Source organism: Ochotona princeps, chromosome 1, assembly GCF_030435755.1.
Source record: "Ochotona princeps isolate mOchPri1 chromosome 1, mOchPri1.hap1, whole genome shotgun sequence".
NCBI lineage: Eukaryota > Metazoa > Chordata > Mammalia > Lagomorpha > Ochotonidae > Ochotona > Ochotona princeps.
In genome coordinates this window covers 27,279,296-27,303,631 of record NC_080832.1, presented here as the reverse complement: position 1 = coordinate 27,303,631, position 24,336 = coordinate 27,279,296, and the positions used below count along the sequence as shown (strand labels likewise).

The following is a 24,336-nucleotide window of genomic DNA, read 5'->3' as shown; positions in this document are numbered from 1 at the left end:
AAGGACAGATCATTGTGCTAAACACCTCCATTAAAAAGAAAAGATTTTAAATAAGCAATCTTTTTTTAAGATTTGTTTATTTTTATTATTACGTCAGATACACAGAGAGGAAGAGAGACAGAGAAGAAGATCTTCTGCCTGCTGATTCATTTCCCAAGCAGCCACAATGGCCAGAGCTGAGCTGATCCAAAACCAGGAGCCAGGAGCTCTTCCAGGTCTCCCAAGCAGGTGCAGGGCCCGTCCTCCACTGTCTTCCTAGGCCACAAGCAGGGAGCTGGATGGGAAGTGGGGTTGCCAGGATTCGAACTGGCGCTCATATGGGATCCTAGGCATGCAAGGAGAGGACTTTAGCCACTAGGCTACCACACTGGGCCCTAAATCAGCAATCTTTTTCTTCTTTTTTTTTTTTTTTAAGAAATGACACCTTAAGGTGAACTTTATTTTAAGGCTCATCACATTTTCACCAACATTTCTTCCTTTTCGCATTTAATTAACAATCTTAACATTACACTTCAAAGAACTAGTTAACTAGGACAAAACTAAGCCCAAGGTTACCAGCAGGAAGGAAGGAACAGAGGACAGAAAGAAAGGAAATAGAGAAGAGATTAAAAGAAAAAATGAAGATTTTTTTTTAAAGAGATGGGCAGGCATGTGGCATAGCAGTCAAAACACCAACCTTCAGCTCCCTGCTAATCCAGCTCTGGGGCACAGCAGTGAGGGTTCCAGTGACAGGGCTCCTGCCACCCGCCTTGGACACCAGGATTAAGTTCTTGACTCCAAGATTTGGCCCCATGGCTGTGCAGGTGTTCCGAAAGATAAACTAGCATATAGGTACTCTGTTTCTCTCAAATAAATAATATTTTTAAAAAGTTATGCAAAAATCAACAAACCTTTAGTGAGGCTAGCTACATACAGGAAGAAAGATGAAAGAAAAACAACTAGAATCAGAAATGAGAGCTATTCGAGTTGATATACCAAAGAAATAAGAAAGGATTATAAGGGGCAACTATGAACAATTATAGGCTAACAAATTGTATAACCTAAAAGAAATAAATTCCTAGAAACATCCAGGCTATCAAATGTGAACCATGAAGAAACAGAAAACTGCACAGACTTTTTAACTCACTAGAAGATTAACTTAGTAAACAAAAATTTCCCACGAAACAAAACCTTGGCTCCATTTACCGTCACTGGTAAATTCGAACAAATGTGCAAGTGGAGCTAACTCTAACCCCTCTCAGGCCTGTGGGCTTTGTCCCTGACACTTCAGCACTGCTTCTAGGCTGACTCAGCAGCAGTGCAAATGGATCCAGTTATGGCTTGGCCTGGGGCTCCACAGGGAAGCAAGCAGTAAACCTGGGCAGCAGCTGCACCCACAGGCTACCAGCTCCGCCAGACAATCTGGGAACCGAGTAGAGACTGGTTACTTGTTGCTCCACTACATGATCGAAGTGCTGCCTTCCACTGAGAAGACATGAACATGGCCAACAGGCACAGTTGTCCCTTGGCATCCACAGATGGGACTCTGGTAAAATATTCTTGACCTCGGCTTGGCTGAATCAGAGGATGCACAACTCATGGGTTTGGAGGAGCAGGTGTTTCAGAATGAGCTCAACAACACTACTCATGAGGGAAATGCAAATCATTGCTGTAATGAGACATCAGCTCACACCCACTGGGGTGACTATTATCAAAAAACAAAAGACAGTAAGTGTTGAACAAGGTATGGAGAAATTGAAGGTCTTGTATAATGTTGTTAGCATTAGTAAAATAATGCAGTCACTATGGAAAGTTATATGGGGATTCCTCAAGTAATTTAAGATAACAGTTACCACAGAATCCAGCAACCCCACTTTGGTGATTTGTCCAAAAGAACTGAAACCAGGGCCTCAAAGAGGTGGTTAGAGTCCCCTGCCCACTGCAGGATTATTCCTTATTCATAGCTAAGGTGTAGAAACAAGTTCAATGGAGAGAGCAAGAGTGCTGTATACATAGGATGCAGCATCACTTAGTCTTCAGGAAAGAAGAAACTCCACCACACGGGACCCAGAACCAATCTGGACAGGAGTATGCTCCATGAGATAAGCCAGTCTGGACGGACAAAGAGCACATGACCCCACTTCTGCGAGGTGTCTGAAATAATCAAGCTCACAGTTGCAGAGATCAGAACAACGCTGCCAGCAGAGGGGAGGGGGAGGGGCAGGGGCAGGTGCTACACAATGGCCATAAAGTTTCAGTTGGGCAAGGTGGTTTTCAGGGATCTGCTTCCCAGCAAACACGGTGCCTACAGATAACAATACTTTATTGCACAACTGCAAATTTCAGACAGATCTCCCACAACAAAATACATGAGAGTTATATTGACATAATTCTAGGAAAAGAATTCAGCAATATTTCTCTAGTGCCCCTAAAAAAGCTCACAATCAACTTCACAACTGCACTTCTGACATGCCACCTTCAGGAAACATTCTCAATTACGGAAAAGGCTTGTATCTGAAGATGTATGCTAGAGCAACACTTACAACTCTTAAAATCAAAAGCAGCTACAGTCAGCTGGGGGAATGTTCCTTCCAGGCATTGTTGTCAAATCAGTAAAATTGAAGTGCCTAAAGGCAGTACTATGCATAACTGCTCACCACATTAGATGTCAAAGGCACACTGTAATCTCTTCACTCTAATGTAACTTCGGCAGTTCTTACACAGGTATTCCCATTCAGCATCGGTGTATTGGTCAAAGTTTTTGTAAAGGTCTGCTACACTTGGTAATCTGATATATTTTGAAGAATACATATAATTTGATATATTTGACATACTTATGGAAAAGGCATTGTTGTGCCAGAGCTGTGCATTGCTGTCCTGATAGACACTCCCACCAAAGCAAACTCCAAGATCTGCTTGAGAATTAAAAACACCAAACAGCTGCTCTGTTGAGGCCTACAGTTGAATTCATTCAGTAGCTCCCACAGCACCCAGCCCTCTGCTAGAGCTGGTGAGCGCACCCAAATTGCCATTTCACACATGCTATAAGGTGAGTGCGATTTTTAGGTTCCTGTAACAGAGTTTTCAATTAACTCCGTTGTTACTGGTTACAGAGATCACAATTTATCTGAAAAAAAAAGTGGAATCAATTGTAAGCTACTTTAGTATAAGTGCTCCATCTTATTCCTAATGCTCACTGTGTATCTGCAGAAACATTTAAGAAATATCAGTACTCAACAATCTGAATATTTGAGAAAACTCCATCATGTTACAAGAGAATTCATATACACGCACGATCTAATTCATGGATCTAAGCAGCTCTGCCTTAGTTCTGATGATTTTACCTAATTTAAACCCAACGAAAAATCTTGAGTCATACATTAATTTTAATCTTGACCATGACTGAAACATTACACATAAAAATGTACATGTTTAAACTCTACATTATGAAAATCAGAAAAGCCAAGCAGAAAATTTAAATACTCAAAAAGTGAGCCTTAATAGAAATTTAAAAAATAATAATCTTTGACTTGGTATTTTATAACTATCATGTTACAGAAAAACGTGAAACCCTTGTGTTGTTAATATTAGATCCAGGAAGTAGAAAGCTTAAACAGTAACTTCATTTCTCTTGGTCTTTCATCACGTGTTGCTTGTTTATGTAACCTAACAGATCATGATGCAGAAATGGATTATGGTATTATGTTTTTTTTTTTCTTTTTCTTTTTTTAAAAGATTTATTTATTTTATTACAAAGTCAGATATAGAGAGAGGAGAGACAGAGAGGAAGATCTTCCGTCCGATGATTTACTCCCAAAGTGAGCTGCAACGGGCCGGTGCGCGCCGATCCGAAGCCGGGAACCTGGAACCTCTTCTGGGTCTCCCACGCGGGTGCAGGGTCCCAAAGCTTTGGGCCATCCTCTCCTGCTTTCCCAGGCCACAAGCAGGGAGCTGGATGGGAAGTGGAGCTGCCGGGATTAGAACCGGCGCCCATATGGGATCCCGGGGCGTTCAAGGCGAGGACCTTAGCCGCTAGGCCACACCGCCGGGCCCAGTATTATGTTTTAAAATAGGTCTTGTAGAAAAGGACTTTCTCATAATTGAGAATGTTAATGCCTACAAATATTGCTTTGGATATTTTGAAGTAAACTATGGAAAAACATATCTGACTATCACGAGTGTATAATTTACTTAAGTATTTTTAGGGCTTCTCCATTTATTTAACCATTTTTAGGGTTTCCTCTCTAACTACCACTATGAATTTAAAATTTTGATGAAAATCTCAGATTATAACAAGTATTAGGCGGCAGGGCACTTGGTTTAATGGTTAAGACTCTATTCAGGGCCTGGCACGATGGCCTAGGAGCTAAAGTCCTTGTCTTTCACACCCAGGATCCCATATGGGCACTGGTTCTAATCCCGGCAGCCCCATCTCTCATCCAGCTCCCTGACTGTGGCCTGGGAAAGCGGCTGAGTGTGGCCCAAAGCCTTGAGATCCTGCACCCACATGGGAGAACCGGAAGAAGCTCCTGGCTCCAGGCTTCAGGTTGGCTCAACTCCGGCCATTGTGGCCATTTGGGGGAGTGAATCAATGGACAGAAGATCTTCCGTCTGTCTTTCCTCCTCTCTGTATATTTGACTTTCTAATAAAAATAAAATAAATCTTAAAAAATAAAACACTTTGTTTAGAATGATTATGTCCGATGTTGGAATGTCTGGCTGTGGCTTCTAACTCCAGCTTTCAGCAGGTATGGACCCTGGAAGGTGGCAGTAGTGGCCCAAGGAGCTGGGTTCTTGTCACTCATGTGACACCAAGATTGAGTACTTAGGTCTTGGGCATCTGGGGAGTGGACCAGCAGGTGGGGGAATCTATCTCTAAAAAACGAAACAAACAAAAAAAGGGCCTGGTGTGGTGGCCTAACGGCTAAAGTCCTCGCCTTGAGCACACCTGGGATCCCATTTGGACACTGGTTCTAATCCCAGCAGTTCCACTTCCCATCCAGCTCCCTGCTTCAGGCCTGGGAAGGCAGTCGAGGACGGCCCAATGCTTTGGGATCCTGCACCCATGTGGGAGACCTGGAGATTCCTGGCTCCTGGCTCCAGATCGGCACAGCACCGGCCATTGCGGTCACTTGGGGAATGAGTCATCGGAATGAAGATCTTCCTCTCTGTTTCTCCTCCTCTCTGTATATCTGACTGTGTAATAAAAATAAATAAATCTTGAAAAAAAAAAGAATTTGGTCTCACATAATTTAAGACACACCATATACTCAATAATAAAGAATTAAAGAGGCCAGCAGTGGTACACCAGATTAAGCCTCTACCTGTGTTGCTGGCATTCCTTGTGGGCACCCTGAACCCACAGGGGAGACCCTCAAGTTCTGAGCTCCTGGCTTCAGCCTGGCTTGGCTATGAGCATTGCAGAAATTTGAGAAATGAAGCAGCAAATGGATGATTTGCTATCTCTCTCTCTGTCTCTCCTCCTCTCTATATAATGTTGTATTTCAAATGAATTTTTAAAAATCTGAAAAGAGAACTAAAAAAATAACCACAAGAAGCCATTTATTGAATATCTACTTGGTTCCAGACTTTGTGAGATAGTTTAAGCATTTGGCCTTATTCAGCTGATTTCTCACAGCAGAAACGAATGTTCATATTCTCCCAAGGAACAGAAATGGAACCTGAGATTCCAATTCATTTGTCCCCTATAAACGCCTCAACTGTGCACAACATCCACACCTGCTCTCCGGCGTGGCTGGTAGGTGTAGTGGTAAAGGCACAGCCCATAGGTCCCAGCTGTGCTTCCAATATCAGCTTCCTGCTAACACACATCCAGGAAGGCAGCAGATGATGGCTTGGGTGCCTGCCCCTTGGCTCCTGGCTTTGGCCTGGTCCAATCCTGGCCGTTACAAACATTTGGGGAGTGAACCAGTGGATGGGAGTGAATTGCAGTGCTTTTTCATTTATATTCAAGTAATGCTGTATGCTTTATGGGTTATAAACTACTTTCTCAGGTACAACTACAACCTCACTTGGCTACCTTATCATGCTTAAGGCAGGCTTTCTGCCGCCATTTGATGGAGGAAAGGCCTGAAGCTTGGAGGTAAAACAGGATTTTCCTGTGATCACACAAGCAGGAAGTGCTGAGCCAGGTTCCTAAAAGTAAGAGTTTGGACTCTCAAGTGCAATATTCTGTTTGAGCCCATCCAGGCCTGCTGAGGTCTTGGCCACACCTGCAGGTGGGCGGTACCAGCATTGCCCACCCATTTTCTAATTAATTAAGAGACCACCAATGGGGAACATCTTACCTGTAGGTTCCCCGCCCAACAAGGAGGGGTTAATGAAGGCTTAAAATCCCAAGACCCTTCCTCAAACCTTTGGTGTCTCTCTCCCTCCCCTTTTGAGAAGCACCCCACCTCCCGGCTTTTCGGAGGTGCTTAGCCTTCCCTCCCTTCTCTGCTCACCTGGTCCTTTCACAAATAAACTTTTCTGTCTGCAACAGATTCCTGGCTTTTTATTTCTATACTAAGCTGAGGAAAGAACCCACCAGGCATTTCTGGTAACACTGTTTTTTTTTTTTTTTTTTTTTTTAACAAAGTAGAGTTGATGTCTTTGGCAAATGGCTGTTCGTGTCTTAGATAACAGAATCTTTAGCTCCTGAAACATATGCCACTGTACCACTTCTGTATGACCTTCATTATGGGGAAGGGGATGCCCCATGTGAGGGACTCAGGCGTACGAGGGGTTACTCTGACCATGACCCAGCACTCAGGCACTCACCAAGGAATTATTTCTCTGGAGTAAAGAACCATTTTTCAAGAAGGAAGTAATTCTCTGTTTTCTTTTCTTCTGTTTGGAACACTGCTGCTAATCATTCGTGATAACAGAAGACATTAACATTTCCTGCTGACTTTTTTTTCCTTCTTTGAAATGTTGGCAGAAGCCAATAGTCGTTTGTCAACTTCAGAAACAATTGGCATGTTATACTTCAGTGAGATTCTTGGTCTTGTAAGACTGTATCTTTACTTTTTCTGTTGTCCTATACAGAGAGGAGGGGTGGCTCTCTCTTCTTTACTACCCTATGTAAGACTAGAGATGCTCATTAATTGGGCACATTGATTAGGCACCTACCAATAGCCAGGCATTAATCTAGGTACTTAGTGAACAAAGATAAAACTACCAGCCCTGAGTAAGGGCCTGCATTTTGAGTGTCGGAAAACAGACAATAAACATTACATTATCAGGTGCTTTCAAGTGTGAAGGCTGAGCCAAACAACCAGGGAGAACAGCTTGTGTACACAGGGGATCACTCACAGCCAGACGGCTTGTCCCTGGGACCAAGCAGTGCGGCTGAAGCTGTGCAGATACCACACACTCACAGCCACCATAGTATGGAGGGACAGTCCTCTCCAGCCTCACTCCAGAGAAAAGTGGGGACTTTGTGACACTGTAATTTGATGGACATGAAGCATCCATGTTTTCTCTATTCACACAGGCCACACAATATTAACTTGTAAGACAGAAAGTGGCTATTTCCTTACATTAGTAAATTTTCATACAAAGCTTTGAGTTTTTCTTTTTGTGCACATTCTTCAGGACGATACTGTCCAGGGATTTTGTTCCTCTGAAAATTATATTTAATCAAAGTATTTTCATAGTGAAGTGAGGTGGATGCTGTATTCATGTGAAAAGAAAGGAGATGATGCATTTATTCTAGATTATGATTGAAGCATTGAATGGCTAAAGTACTGAAAGCAACCAAATGAAATCCTCAGTAATCAGAACACTTGATGCACTAGATTTTGCCAACAGCCAACCATTCAGGAGTGAGCTAAACCCATTTCTCTTTCTAAAACTATGAAGGGATATAATTAACAATAAAATTTCCTTTTACAAAGGCAAAAAAAAAAAAAAAAAAAGGGAAAACCATCACAGAATTTATCTAAGCATTTCTGACCTGGGTCCGGTGGCGTGGCCTAGCAGCTAAAGTCCTCACCTTGAAAGCCCCGGGATCCCATATGGGCGCTGGTTCTAATCCCGGCAGCTCCACTTCCCATCCAGCTCCCTGCTTGTGGCCTGGGAAAGCAGTCGAGGACAGCCCAAAGCATTGGGACCCTGCACCCGCGTGGGAGACCTGGAAGAGGTTCCAGGTTCTCGGCTTCGGATTGGCACGCACCGGCCGTTGTGGCTCACTTGGGGAGTGAACCATCGGATGGAAGATCTTCCTCTCTGTCTCTCCTTCTCTCTGTATATCTGACTTTGTAATAAACTGAATAAATCTTAAAAAAAAAAAAAAAAAGAATTTCTGACCAATTATCTGGATTAAAAACATTGTATCCACTAGACCTGTATCCAATGATCCTTCTTAGTAACTGGTATTTCCTCTGATAGGAGCAATGCAACTTTCTCACATTTAAATGATACGGAAGCCCAGTGCCAAACATCTCCTGTGTCTCACCCTGCTGTTTGTACACAACATGGGAAAGCATTTTTGCATAGAAAGACACAACTCCATGAAGTAGCCTCATGAAGGGAAAAACAGGATATGAAAGCCTGCCACTGGAAAGCTATTGCCAGGGCAGGCATTTTGTTCTTAAATATACACATAACTCTAAACCTGCGATCATTCTATCATACAAGGATGATACTGACACCTATGGAAGAAATAACTTGTTTAAAAATAGTAAATGTTGGAGTTGAAAGAAGTCAGACGTAACGCCAAGCATGTCAAATATCCAATCCTAACTCTACTTCCTTTTCACAAATGCCAGAAGCATACCACTGAGTCACAACATAACCCACCTCCTGCTGTCAGCTGTGTAAGGGCAAGTGTATTCCCTCCCTAAACCGGTGTGTTCTGTAAGTCTGCAAACATCATTACCTATAAAAAAGAGGACATATATATCTTCAAGGGCAAATAAATGAGTGAATGAAATGTCCTTCTTAGACCTAAAAATTAAACTGGAGAAACATTCACCTAAACAAACTTCAAGAAAAGTAAATGAGATGGTAGAAATATGTAGATTGCACACTCCAGTGCTTGTGGCTTTTTCTCTGGAGCCCTCACGAAGTCCACTGTTTGCAGAACTTGGAAAGGACAGCGTCCTGGTCAGGGATGAAGGGAGCAGGAGAGGAGGGTTTAGTTAGCAAAATGGGAACTTGCTGTTTAATAACAAACAACAGCACTCCTCCAACACTCCTGTACACAGAAAGGCAGTCACCCATGAAAGATACAAATACACAAAGGTGCTAGGAAGCCATCAGTCACTTCACCAAAATGTGTTTTGAACAGTAGCTGGACTGCAACCTGCTACCACAGTCTATATCCAGCAGTTTAAGGAGACCCTGGGATTTTGTGAGGAAAAAAAGAGAGAGCCAAAATGGAGGAATAAGCAGGAGAGAATTAACCATGCTTTGCCTTTTTCATGGAAACAATCATATTGGGTTCAGGACCCGAGGGCAGAAGTGGAAAGCTGTAACTGTATGATAGAACAAAGATCTTCTTATCCAAAGAAAATTCCCCTTTTTTCTAAGAATGTTACAACAGAGAACGTTTCTTACTGCCCGTCCTTGTACCTGTTAGGAGCATGCATTTGTTCCTAATTGCTTCAAGATTGCCTGAATTCCCTTGAGAAGCTTGTCAAAACACATTTCTGAACCCAACAACTTACGGTCCATTTTAGCGTCTCCCATCCTGATTTCTCTCTTGAATATGCTCCAACATATCTACATGTCTTCCCCCTCTTCTTGCTCAGCGTCCTGCTGCCAGGCAAAGATCAAATAATCAGCGAAGGGGCCGTTTAATCCTGCTAAGCATGATCTCGGCCACAGCTTGAGGCGCACGTAGGAGAGAAGCCAAGGGTGATGAGACCCACAGCTCTGCAGCTGCGTTTATCAACAGTAACCTTGCTCGCTGAACCAAGGAAAAGCCGAGAAAGGCTTCTGTTCAAAAGAGCCAGTGAAGCTCAAATGGGAGTGAGCTGTGAGCTAGGGGAGGCCTCCCTGCCTAAGAATTGTTGCTAAACATCCAACCCTATTTCAGGGACTCAAACTACGGGCTGGGAGCCCAAAACAGCACGTGCATGAGACACACAGGAAAACCTGAGTTGGTTAACCAAAACTGTCTCAGGCTTATCGACTCCTTCTCCAGGCTCCTTCTCTGTTAGACTTCCTGATAAATGGAAAACAGCCCTGATAACTCTGGAAGGTATGGCTGATTCTGTTCCCACACCCAGAGCATGCGGCAGAGGCTGCCATTTAGAACCAGTCAGGCAGAGAGCAAGAGGCCTCTCCTTTCTCCTCTCGGTGGATGAGAACAGACATCACCGAGAGACTGCAGGGTACATGGCTTCAGTTCCTGGAACAGAAGGTCTCAAGGTGGACTTTGGCTGTAACAAGTGCTGAAAATTTCTAATGATCTCAGAATTCTGCATAAATCTGGGTCCCCAGAATCTGTTTTTAGGCAGTGACCAATAGTGCAACTAACTCTGAACATATTTCCAACACAAGTTTGGCTTAAGCCTATGTTTAAAAGGGCTTTTGTGTAGGGTCACTGACAGTGGAACTGGTGGCAATGGATCATGTTAAGTCCTTACCCTGTCCTTACAAATTCCAGGAACATGTGAAATGGGGCGCCAGGGAAAACCCATAAGTTTGAGTGACTACCCAACCCTATTTGGGAAAAAAATGCAATTGCTAATGAGAAATAAGTCTTTTAGGCCCCCTCTGATTGGGTCCTTGGAGTAAACGACCTATTCCAGTAAGGAGATGGGTTATCAGGGTTCCTAAGGTGAAGGAGCGGCAAGCACCCACTGCCCTTGGACAGGCCACTTAGTAGCAGGAAACAGTGGGGTGCCAGTGCCACTTCAGCCCCACTCAACATGCCCCTCCTCTTTTCCCCGGGACACAGATTGTTCATCCCCAGCCCCACTGGGCCAGCTGCTCATGGTTTCCAAAGCAGATGCAAGTACAAACCCTCTAGCACAGGGCTTTTCCACGTGGCCCTGCTGCTAGTTCAGACTGGATCATCTCTTGTTTTGGGTAGCAGCTCGCATTTATGATCTATGATGTGTTGGCCACTATACTACAATTCTACACATATCCAATAGGTTTCTTCAGACAATGGTCCTATTGTGATGTCAGTTCTACAGATGAAGTAACGAGATTCACAGAGCAGGATGCTGGGTTGAAGCTAACAAGTGGCAGACCCTCTGCCCCATACTCTACATTCAGCTGCAGCACCACCTGTCCTCTGGGCAAGGGGGTAATTCTCAATTTCTAACAACCCAGGAAGCCCTCGGGGCCAAAGCTGCCTGAGACGGGGAAATGACTGGTACCACGGGGAGAGAAGAAAGGCAGTGAAAGACAGATGACATTGTGTGCAGACAGTGCCCTACTCTTCCCCTAGAACAACAGGGTTCCACCAAGTGCCGGCGCAGTCATGCAGCAAAACAGCTGAAGGGTGGCAAGAGCGGAGAGAGAATAAAGGATTTTATAGATGACAAGTGGCTCAAGGAGATGCCTATGTACTGGAGCAGCAGACACCATCAAGTATGCTTCATCTCCCACCGTGCACAGTCAGTGTCTTGGCAGGAACCAGTCCTAACCATTCACATCATTTTGATCGGTGTTATAAGAACTGAGGCCTCAGCATTCCTTGTTATTTTGGTTCATTCTTGGTAAATGGCAAAACGACCTGTCAATGATGGATACCAGCAGATGGAGGAAAACCAAATTTAGAGTTTCCAGCTTAGACTTAAAGGCACAAAATTTATTTTCAAATATAATGAGTTGAGGCCATAATGGTAGCAAGCTAATCCTCCATCCGCAAGCATTGGCATCCCATTGTGGCCGCTTGGGGAGTGGACCGATGGATGAAAGATCTTCCCATTCCCCCTTCTAAAACTCTATCGTTTTCAAATATAATCTTTTTTTTAAGTAAAAAATACAGAAATCTGGAAGAATTGTGGAGAAACAAAAATGTCTTAAGTCATCATCACACCATAATTCTTTAAAAATACAAAACGGGGACTGTATTTCACGGGAGAGTCAGGGTCTTGGCTGCACTGTGGTTTTGGGGAGAACTGGGAGGAGCCTGTCCTCTGTTTCTGGGTATGCAACTTTGCTAGCCTCACAATCACCCTAAAAGTGCTCTGCAGTCAAGATCACGCACGATCCATAGCTCTTTCCTCCAACGTCAGTGCACGCCTATCTAGACATCCCTGTCTGGTCATGCAAGATGTGGAAGCAGCTCGCTTTCCTAGCATTTTCTCATCACACCTGCAATTTGTCCTCTCATTTGTCATTCTTCACTCTTGTGTTTCCTGTCTGTTCCATTCCTCCTTAATGTTCGGCTACTGACACATGTAAAACAGCAATTTTCATGCTGCAGTGAGAATTCTAAGAGATTATGACCTGCTGTGTGTCTTCCCTCCACCTTTGAGATACAATTGACAAATAAAATAGCATATATTTAAGGTATACAAGCTAATGATATACCACACTCAAGTTAATTCATGCTTCCATCACCTCACATAATTGTCAATGGGGTGTGTTGTGGGAACACTTAAGACCTCTCCAGGCAAATCCCAAGTAGATACGGTCTTACAGCCACCGTCTCCTTCGCTCCATTAGACGGATGTCCACAGTTACTCATCTTACAGCTTCAAGTTTGCTCCCTTTGACAACTCACTCACTTGCTTCTGCTTGTTTTCTTCTTCTTTTGTTTTTGAAAATGTATGTATTTTACTTGAAAGACAATTAAACAGAGAGGATTAGAGAATGATCTTCTGTCTGCTGGTTTCGCTTCCCAAATGGCTTCACTGGCTGGGACTGGATCAAGCCAAAACCAAGAGCCAGGGAGTTTACCCAGGTCTCCCAGATGGGTGGCAGGGCTCAAAGACTTAGGCATCTTTCATTGTTTTCTCAGGAACTTTAACAGGTAGCTGGATCAGAAGTGGAACAGCCAGGATTCACAGGCAGCCAATACCGGATGTTGGCATTGCAGGTGGTGACAACCCATGGCGTGTCATACCAGCCTCTGTTGTTTTCTTTTTAAAAGGATTTATATATGGGACCCAGTGCAATAGCCTAGTAGCTAAATCTTCATCTTGCATGTGCTAGGATCCCATCTGAGTGCTGGTTCGTGTCCCGGCTGCTCTACTTCCCGTCCAGCTCCCTGCTTACGGCCCGGGAAAGCAGTCGAGCATGGCCCAAAGCCTTGGGAACCTGAACCTGCATGGGAGACCTAGAAGAAGCTCCTAGCTTCAGATCAGCTCAGCTCCAGCTGCCGTGGCCACTTGGAGAGTGAACAAGCAGACAGAAGATCTTTCTCTCTGTCTCCTTCTCTCTGTAAATATGCCTTTCCAGTAAAAATAAATTAAAAAGATTTATACATATCATATTTGAAAGGCAGAGGGCCAGAGACAGCAACAGACAGAGTAAGAGACTTATACAGAGAAGGAGATGGAGATGATGATAGAGGTAGTGCTATCTTTCCACCCCTGGGTCACTTTCAAACAGCCAGCTGAAGCCAAGACTCTGGAACTCCTTTTGAGTCTCCTTAGGGCTTGGCATGGGCCCTGGAACTTGAGCTGCCATCCAGGCACCTAAGCGGTTACCTGGATTGGAAGTGTGGAGCAGCTGACACTTGAACCAGACATTCCTGAAAGCGATGCAGGTATCCCACGGGGTTGCTTAACCTGCTGTGCCACAGTACCCACCCCATTCTGTTTGTTTTGTTTTTTTTTTTAATTAAATCTTTAATCTTGACAGAACTGTATGATATTGCATTATTTCCAATTCCTTAGAAAATACAGGGGCTGGGAGGTAAGACTCTGTGTGATTCTGACACATGACTGAAAAAAGGAGCTAACTGTTCTATCATTTATCTGAACGCACATGTGCAGGTGAAACCCCTTACTGTAAAAAAGCATATTATTTCACTTACAGTGTGTTTTCTTTGTAGTTAAGAAAGTTTTGCACCAAGTCAAGTATTTTGCATATATACTAGATATGACTGTCATAATGATATCAAAATGATGCAGCTAAATTCTTGGCATTTGGCAGAGTTTAGCCGGGAGCTTGGCCATTGCCATTGCCATGAGAGGCACATGCTGAGAAGTAGATTTCACATTTTATTTATAGCTATGGCAAAGAAAAACTAAGAGGTTCATTTGCTACAGGAGTTTATGCTCTTTTCCTGTTGAAAACAGTAAAAAGCTACACAGATTCAGTACATGTCGTTAGAAGACCCAGTGTGCTCCGCTTTCATCTGCTGTAAAATGTATTTGGCCAAGCCAAGCTTTAAACACATTCAACTGATTCATATCCCAAGGAGAACCCAGGAATATTGTAGCATGTACCATTTCCTCTGCACCCCTTCCTGATCTTAATGTTTGATTTTTCATTTTTTTCTATGGTCAAAATTAGTTTGGGGAGGGTGCTGGTTTTCAACACTTAAATATAACTGAGCACTGTTTTACTTCCCTTCCTAATAACTGTCTTACTCTCTTCTCTCTCCTTTCCCAGAAGAAACAACTTTCAAGATGCACAAAAGGAGGCTGCCATTTGTTACTGAGCCTTAAATTTCTATTACCTTGGACAGTGACACATACTACAAGTGCTGTTGATTTAGAAGTGTGAAATGTTTTTATATTAAAAAGTACCAGTGTGGGCCCAGTGCAACAGCCTAGAATGTGTCGGGATCCCACATGGGTGCTGGTTTTAATCCCAGCAGCCCTACTTCCCATCTAGCTCCCTGCTTGTGGCCTGGGAAAGCAGTCAAAGACCCTGCACCCGCATGGGAGACCTGGAGTTCCTGGCTCCTGGCTTCAGATAGGCTCCATTGCCAAGCTTGGGGAGTGAACCATCGGAGAGAAGATCTTCCTCTCCGTCTCTCCTTCTCTCTGCATATTTGTCTTTCCAATAAAAATAAATAAATCTTTTTTTTAAAGGACCAGTTAATATCCTATAGTCTAACTCCTGTACAGGCTAGCAGACAAATTGGGCGTCAAAACTGTTTCCAGCATCAGCCTATAGACTGATCTCACCAGTCAGTTGCTGTAACTGTCTCCCATTCCTTCCCTCTACTTCAAAACAAGCAAACAAAACCCCTGATGGTTAGGATACTGCCTGGGGGCAGTTGCATCCCATCTAGGAGTGGGCTGGACAGACTCCAAGCTCTGTGCCTGAGCATAGCTTCCTGATAAGGCAGATTGTGACAGGTGCTGGCTCATGCAGTAGGGGTCTTGGCTTGGTGGATCCATCTAGCCCGGCCCTGGCTTCTGTGCTTAGTTGGGAGAGTGAGTCAGCGAATAGGAGCGCTCTGTCTCCATCTCAAATAAAGACACAGCACAAACGTAATCCCTGTAAATGGTTTTTGTAAATAATTTTTGGAAGTAAATATACATATATATTTACATGTGAGTAATACAGCAATGGTATCTGCATAAATTATTCTTGGAATCTATCTGATATCTGAACATCTTTTGTGTTAACTGTGTTTCTGAAACACTTTTATTTCATTTTTTAAAAGATTTATTTTTACTGAAAGGGCAAATTTACAGACAGAACGAGAGACGGAGAGAAAGGTCTTTCCTCAACTGATACACTCCCCAGATGGCCACAATGACTGGAGCTGAGCTGATCATGGACCGTATGCAGGGAGGTAAATGGGAAGAAGAGCACCGGGGACCCGAACCAGCACCCATATGGGATGCCGGACTCTAAAGACTTACAAGGCTGCCCATTACACTACATACATCCTATCAAAATTTGAAGGCTAAGTTCCTTGACAGGAATCATCCAGTCTCTGGTTAGAAACATTTAAAAAGACTCTTGGTCTATTTGCCCAAGAGATCTCGCTCTGCTGAATCCTGCAGGTGTGAAGTTCTAAGCAGAGGACTTCCAGAATCTGACCTGCCATTTTAACAGGTCACTCTGGATATTGTGTAGAGACTGACTGGAGGTGGGACTGTGGAAACAGCAAGCATGAGACAGAAGCAACCGCAGCGTAGTCACTGACGGGGAGCTTTGGGACTGGCAGACAGGTGCGGAGCATCAACTGTGGGAGACTGAGTATGGGGACATGTGTGGGACGCACTTTGCAGGTGGTGCCAAGGGAGCTAATAGTGGAGTATTTGAGAGACAGAAAGACAGGAATCCAGCATGATGCCTGGATGTTTGATTTTATATTTACTGAGACATCAACATGTTTGGGGTGGGGCGAATAGAGCAACAAGGAACAGCTACATCAAAAAGGTGATCTCTGTGTCAATGGTGCTAGTCTACTCAATGAATACTATCCGCTGCTTTGCATCTCAGTCTAAACATTTTATAATTGCTTTCCGCAACCAAAAATGCACTTCTCAGACCTACAAATACGCATAGCTGCTTTTATCTTTTGAATATTCAAGTTACCTCAATTTCCACTAACCCTTTACTCTTGATATTTAAACTAATAGAACAGGCTTCAAAGGATTTAGTAGGCCTTTGGTACAGTTTTGAGGCTTTCCTATCTAGCACCAAAACAGCATCCTGAAGGTTTTACCAATTTAATTTCTCATCAATATTGTGTGTGAATTATAAGTACTATCTAAACGCACTGAATATTTTTCTTAAAAACAAAACAATATTGGTGTAGCATCTATAAAAGGCTATAAATACACGCTAGATTTTCTAACAAAAACATTTCTATAAGTAAAAGAATAAGCTTTCAAATTAGAGCTTATACAGTTACCATTAACTACTGAAAACATGTAACTCTTGATCTATTGCTAATCTTTAGTTTTCTTCTAGATACAATAAAACATCATGTTGAAGTTCCAATGATGTAAACAATTAATATAATAAAGTTTTAGTATCAAAAACTATAATTAATTCCTGAGAAATAAAGTGGGTTTAATGAATTAATTCAGGACACGTTGTCCAACGGGACCCAGCACGGCTCTGCTGCTGGCACCTGTGTGAATCACAACACTGAATCCCTAGAGTTTCGCTGCTGATGCAGCAGGCCACCAGCCACGCAGGATGAGTTAAATTTATATTAATTACAATTAGATAAATTTAAAACTCAGTTTCTCAATTACACTGCTCACACAGGCCGAGTAGCTACTACTGCAGAGGGGATCTTCAAAAAGTTAATGGAAAACACATATTATGAAAAATATATATATGGTTTCCAAAAAACTTTTTGTATCAAAATAAACTGACCTTTTAATTCAACTTTCCATAAACTTTCAGTCTCTTTTATAAAATTAAACAATACAGATATGTGACAATTCTGTCACTGTCCAGGTTAGTTCATTGTGACTTGAGGACACTGAAATAGATCATTTCTAGATCTAAATTTTATTTTTTTTTGAAGTTTTGCAGTTTTTCAAATGTGTTTTTTTTTTAGTGTGTTGGAGCACTTTATTCTCCTTTTTCGCTTGTTTGTTTTTTACCACTTGTTTCCCCCTGTATTTTGGGGAAAGGGGGAAGGAAAGGGAGAAGCCCAACAAATGTATTCTGATGTTCTGAAAGCTCTATAAAAAAATCTACAAAATTTTAAATTCATAGGATCACACAATTTCAAAGATGAAAGTTTCCTTAGAATTATCTCCATTTCTTTCCTAATTTTAAAAAGTAACCCAGGGCCTGGCGGCGTGGCCTAGCAGCTAAAGTCCTCGCCTTGAATGCCCCGGGATCCCATATGGGCGCTGGTTCTAATCCCGGCAGCTCCACTTCCCATCCAGCTCCCTGCTTGTGGCCTGGGAAAGCAGTCAAGGACGGCCCAAAGCTTTGGGACCCTGCACCTGCGTGGGAGACCTGGAGGAGGTTCCAGGTTCCCGGCTTCGGATCGGCGTGCACTGGCCCGTTGTGGCTCACTTGGGGAGTGAGTCATCAGACGGAAGATCTTCCTCTCTGTCTCTCCTCCTCTCTGTATATCTGGCTGTAATAAAAAACGAATAAATCTTTAAAAAAAAAAAAAAAGTAACCCAATGTGGAAAAAGCTGGAAGCAGAGGACACAAGAAATCTCCCCAAGTTTTTTGTAAATGGGTGAGTAGAACCCAAGCCCACAAATTCTGCTATGACTCCTAAGAGAAAAGCAATCAGTCACATTAAAAACGCAGGTCAGGTCGGCGCAATAACGTAGTGGTTAAAGTCCTCGTCTCTGTATATCTGCCTTTCCAATAAAAATAAATAAATCTTAAAAAAAAAACACAGGTCACTGAGGGGTGCATATTTGTACATTCTCCCCTTTCCCCACACATTTGTCTTAGTGTTGTCTACCAGCAGGGCCTAACACCTGCAGCAAGGAGCTACACCTAGTAACCCCATCTTGGGTTTAAAGCAGTCTCGACTAACAGGAACCCAGGCTTCAGGAGCAATGGCTGACACAGTGGCTGAGTCAAAGAAAGTACAAGGTGCGAAAATACAAAGCAAACCGGTGCTGCAAGGATGATGGGGCACGTCCGAAGGACAAGGCAGCGACTTGGAAGGGATCCCACTGGTCCAGATGAGCAACAGAACATACTCTGCATGTAAGCAGCACAGATGATCACGACCCATAAGATGTAAGAAATGCTTGAGTGTACAATGGAAATAAGCAAACAAGTAAGATGGGGAATCCTTTCTTTACCAATTAATAAAGGCAGCAAGAATTATGAATTAGAAATTTACGGTTTGACAACCAACATGATACTGATTGATTCAGGCAAGAGTCACCAAAGCGAAAACTAATGGGTGAATACTACAGACTATTTAGAGACTCTCAATATATTGATTACACATATACAAATTACAAAGAACAGTCAGCGACTTGTTTGATAGAAGGGAAACCTGGCAGACACCACCTTAACCGGGTGATGCAGTTTAGTATAACCAGAGTGAGGACAGAATCAACTATCACTTCTGTGGCATTCCTGCCCAAAATATAAAAACCCAGGCTAAACAGAAGGGAATACCAGACAAACCCACATTGAGGCTCATTATATCAAACAACTGGTCAACACGAGCAACAGCAAAGACTCAGAGGAAGAAGGGACACAGGAAGACAAGGCAGAATCTTAGCTTTTCTGTTGCTTCAAAAGACTATTGGGACAAATGGTGAAATCCGAGTTACGTCTGCAGGTTAGACAACATGTAATTTTGATAAACATACACATGTTAAGAGGTTGTTTTTGTGTATTAGAAGAAGAATTAGGAAAAAAAACCTTCTAGGATGCACAGGTGACGCTGCCACTTGGCATGCCTTCATCCCCTCTGAGTCCATGTCAGCTCCTTTGTTTCTCACCCACCTCCTTGCTCACGGATCCTGGGAGACATTCGAAGACGACTCCTGTTCTTGGGCCCTGCCACCTATCTGGGAGATTCGGAGCAGTTCTGGACTCCTGGCCTTTGACCTGGCCTACTCACATACTGTTGCCGGATGAAGTAAAACAAAAGCTAACCAAACAATCTCTTGTTAAATAATAAAATACAATGATTTTGAATTGTGGAATAAAAGCTCTTTTGGTTGGGCCCTAGCATAGCACATCATACAAGGTGGGGGGATGTCTTTAGAAGGTTCATGGAAAACGTGTATATTGGGCCCGACGGTGTGGCCTAGCGGCTAAAGTCCTTGCCTTGAATGCCCCGGGATCCCATATGGGCACCGGTTCTAATCCCGGCAGCTCCACTTCCCATTCAGCTCCCTGCTTGTGGCCTGGGAAAGCAGTCGAGGACAGCCCAAAGATTTGGGATTCTGCACCCACGTGGGAGACCCGGAAGAGGTTCCAGGTTCCTGGCTTTGGATCAGTGCAGCAGTGGCCCGTTCCGGCTCACTTGGGGAGTGAATCATCGGACGGAAGATCTTCCTCTCTGTTTCTCCTCCTCTCTGTATATCTGACTTTGTAATAAAAATTAAATAAATCTTTCAAAAAAAAAGAAAACGTGTATATTACAAAACAAATTGTGAATGGACTTCAAAAATGTTCTGATCCAAATATAACCTTATAATGCCATTATGCACAAACTTACAAAGTGCTCTTGTATTAAAACTGTCAGACCCAAATGAAATTGGGGAAAAGGATCTCATTTCTTTCTCTCCATTTCCTCTTTGTTCACATGGTCATTGACTGCAATGGGATGTAGGTGCATTTATTTACTATTTCTTTTGCCATATGAATATCTGATCTCCTTATGGAGCAACCCAGACCAGGCCAGAGGAAGATATCCACCATCATACATATGGCATAGGTGGGGGACAGACCAGGCTGAACCCGTTCACATCAACTGCTGGTGAATCCGAGCACCAGCATAGTTTGGGTTAGATCAGTTTCGGTCGCAACACATACCAGTGCACATTAAGGAATGCCAAGGTGAGGTGAGCCGTACCAGATGTGGTTGCAGAGCCCAAACAGCACGCGTGAGAAACAGGGGGCGGGGGGGGGAGGAGGCAAAGCTGGCAGGGGAATGTGGGCTCCCCTGCTGGACAACCACTCCCACTGGAGAGCATGAGTTGGGATGGGGGCAGACCACATCAGGCAGGGCTACAACATCTGCGGGCCTCATGTGAGCTAGATGGGGGAAGGGCCAGATTGGGCTGACTGTTCTGATTGGTACAAGCAAAAATTAAGAGTGGGTAAGGGTTGGTTGGGCTTTGCCACATCATCAGATGGCAGAGGCTGGCACTGGGGGCTAATTCTGTTAAGTTAAATGCCAGAACCACCTGGAGAGTATATAATCCGGAAGTTGGAGTGGCCTAGTAGGGAAATAGTGGGCACCTCCCTTGTGGGTAACCACTCCCACTGGAGAGCATGAAAACCAGCACAGGGGCAGGGGTGGTTAGACAGAAAGGCACCAGCCAGTATGTGTGTGGGCTGGACAGTAGGCTGGTTGGGTTGAACTAGGCTTCAATGCCCATTGACAAGTATGGGAGCTAAACGGGATGTGGGACAGAGTGAACAAACCTGCAGTACATACTCACATGCATGGGAACCAGCGTAGGGAGCAGGCCTAATGGGGAATACGGGGGGTCACCCCAACTAGGCTGCAGCTCCCACTGGTTTGCATGAGGGCCGAGTATAAAGTGGGTAGAATTGAGCTGGTAGAATTGAACCCACTGGTTAAAGTGGAAGACAGGGCTGGAAACAGAACTGACCCAGCAATTGAAACGACCAGCATGTGCATACGCTGATTGGGGTGACGGACTGGGCCAGACCCTGCACTGGCAAGTTCACACAAGAATCAGGTTTGGGATCATCTCAGATGAAGTTTCTTTGGAGATCCCTCCAACTGAACTGCTGATCTCAGAAGCCCAACTATGAAGAGACTGTATCAGCCAGCGGATTCTGAATAGGTTTCATAGCGATTGGAATGGCGAGACTGGCAGCAATTCAGACCTGTTGAACTATCAAAACTGCTTGAGCAGGACCCTCGGAGCGTGCCTCACATTGGGGACCTGGGATGGGTGGGAGGCTGGGTGGGGCTTTTCCCTTTGTTTCTCCCCTGACCCCAGATACAGGGAAAAAAAAATAATGTGGAACAGTAGTCTTTTTTTTTTTTTTTTAAAAGATTTTATTATTATTGGAAAGCCGGATATACAGAGAGGAGGAGAGACAGAGAGGAAGATCTTCCATCCGATGGTTCACTCCCCAAGTGAGCCGCAACGGGCCGGTGCACGCCGATTCGAAGCCGGGAACCTGGAACCTCTTCCGGGTCTCCCACGCGGGTGCAGGGTCCCAGTGCATTGGGCCGTCCTCAACTGCTTTCCCAGGCCACAAGCAGGGAGCTGGATGGGAAGTGGAGCTGCTGGGATTAGAACCGGCGCCCATATGGGATCCCGGGGCTTTCAAGGCGAGGACTTTAGCTGCTAGGCCACGCCGCCGGGCCCGTGGAACAGTAGTCTTACCCACTTTGCTGTAGCCCTTGATCCTTTGTACCCTAATCAACCAAGTAAGATTATTTTAAAAATAAATAAATAAATATCTGATCTCTTAAACATTACGTTGAATTCCTCAGCTTTCATTTGCAAGAATTTTGTACTCCCTCTCCCCAAAAAAGTTGGAATGAAAAGGTAGTTTGTAAAATCGATTGGGTTATATTTTGTATAAATGTGTGCTTGACTAAAGATGTAAATACTACAAGTCATTTAAGCATGTTCAATGCTCCTTAACCATGATGTATAATAAAAATATTCTTAATCACTTACCCAAAGGCTTTTACTAATGCTTAGAGTAAGTGTGCTTGCCAAGTAGGCAGGTGGTGATAGTAAATGCATTTGGAAAACGGGCTACATTGTGGCACATTTTCCGGGGGGGGGGGGCGGGGGCGGGGGGGGGAAGGGGCGGATTACAACACATACACTAAATGTTTCGAGAAATCCTATAGTAAAACGAGGAAAAAGGGTCTCCCAACTTCTTTCAGGATACATTTTTGAGGGGCAGTGTAAGTATCAGTTAACCTGAAGGTGGTTTGGGATCTTGGATTACTTCATAAATGTCCTTACACTATGTGTATAAGTTAGGCTACTGCAGGATTTTCTTTAAGACATATTTACGTGATTTCCCTCCCCCCATGACATTTCCCATAAAATGAACACAATATAGCAGTAAATTCTCACTGTGAGGTCAAACATACTAGGATGAGTATATTGATTTGGAAATTTAGGGGAGATCAAATTTAGACCGTCCCTTGATTGCCTTAATAGAAGGTAACTAAATTTGATATCTTCATGATCGATGCCACTTAAGCTTTTTTTAATGTCTGAAATATACATCCATAATGCATTTTTATAGTGGGCAAAAATAGATATCAAACCCCATTAGTAGGCTCCACAAGTCTGATGCGGATGTATTTTTTTCCCCTCCTACTAGAACTTCTTGAAACATCAAGTACATCTAATGGAACAATTAGTATGATAAGCTATCAGAGTCAGCTCAGTGCAGTATCTAAATGCATCACTGTCGGAACACATCCAACGGCCTGAAAATGAAAATACTCTTTTAAGTCCTAGATGTAGTGGGGAGAAAGTGGAGTAGCTTTTTTCTTAACACACCAAAGTATGCAAAAATAGAGGGGACAGCTATTTGAATCACACTGGTGTGGGGACAAGGAAGAATGTAGGGAAAAATTACATTTGAAGCCTTCATAATCACTCTATTATGAAGCTGTTTGAAAAAATAACTCCCTGGCAGAGGCAAGAAGGCTGTCTGGGGTCAACACCAGCAACTGGACAGAAGGCGCCTCCTGAGTGCTTCTACCTGGCTTTCTTTCATTAACTCCTCTGCATCAGTTCACTAATAGCAACCATATGGGAAGCATCTGCAGCTTTTTGCAATTCTAATTTCCACAGGGGGGAAGAAACAGAGACAAAAATAGCCGGCAGTCTGGGAGAGCCACTGCAGACTGACCTAGTTAGTTGGATCCAGCAGGCCGAGAGCATGTGAGCTAGCTTAATCCTGCTCCACCCCTAGGCAGTTCAGGGGCTCAGCCTCAGGGTTCACTAGGTCACCTGGGTCTTTAAGAACATTTGAGTGTCTAAACGAAACCACTTCAGGAGAGCTCCAAATCAGCTCCAGGGTAGCAGGGAGATCTCTGAAGGCACCATTCTCAAAAACAATAGCAAAAAGTTTACAGAAGTAATAAAAAAACTTTCGTACTATTGAATGAAAAAGCATCTGTAACTCATATAACTGGAAAGATGGAAGATTACAAAAATACTAAAAGAGGGAAAATTTAAAAAGAAGTATAACTTGCCAAAAATTATGGCAACAGCAGCAAGCATTGTCACTTGACATCAACAGCAAAGAAAACCAAATTGAAAAAAAAATTAAACTTGCACTATTTTTCACATGAAACTGTCAAACCTTTCCAACAAGATACTCATCATCACTGACATGAGTGTTTTAAAAATATTTTGGAGGTGAAGTAGAAATAAAATTTATCGTAGAACTACAGATGAAATGCTAAGCTTGCAAACACAGGTGAATATGTTTATAAAGGTCAAAACACTACATATCAAAATAATGTGGCTATCACCTAGGTGGTGGGATTACAGATTTTATTAACTGATTCAGGGATGAGTAGCCTAAAGGTTCTGACCCCCCACCCCATTTAGGCGTAACCAGGTTCGGTTCCCAGGTTAGGGTCCTGGATTCCAGCTTTGTGATCTTACAGACCCCGAGGGGCAGTGAGCAGCACAGGCATGGGATTCCTGTTACACACAGGGGAGACCGGATTGCCTCACTGGTTCCACTGCTGGCGCAGCCTGGCTGCTATGCACATTTGGAGAGTGCGCCACAGTAGATGGGCACCCACTCTTTTAAATTTTAAATTAAAAGTATTTTAATCTTTTCCTTTACTTTCCAAATAGGTAAACTGATGGGTATTAT

The 24,336-nt window shown here is 43.5% G+C and overlaps 1 protein-coding gene across 4 annotated transcripts in view; it reads right to left on the bottom strand.

Moving 5' to 3' along the window:
• Positions 1-24,336, bottom strand: part of MAP7 (microtubule associated protein 7) — a 169,183-nt gene that overhangs the window by 90,745 nt on the left and 54,102 nt on the right. The window contains exon 1 of one of the 4 annotated variants that reach the window (XM_058671442.1): positions 9,651-9,792. The exons of the other annotated variants lie outside the window; for them this stretch is intronic. Within the exon in view, the coding sequence (XP_058527425.1) occupies positions 9,651-9,672 (22 nt within the window). The 5' untranslated portion in view covers positions 9,673-9,792. Of the gene's footprint in view, positions 1-9,650; positions 9,793-24,336 lie in introns of those variants that run through there. 4 annotated transcript variants of the gene reach the window in all.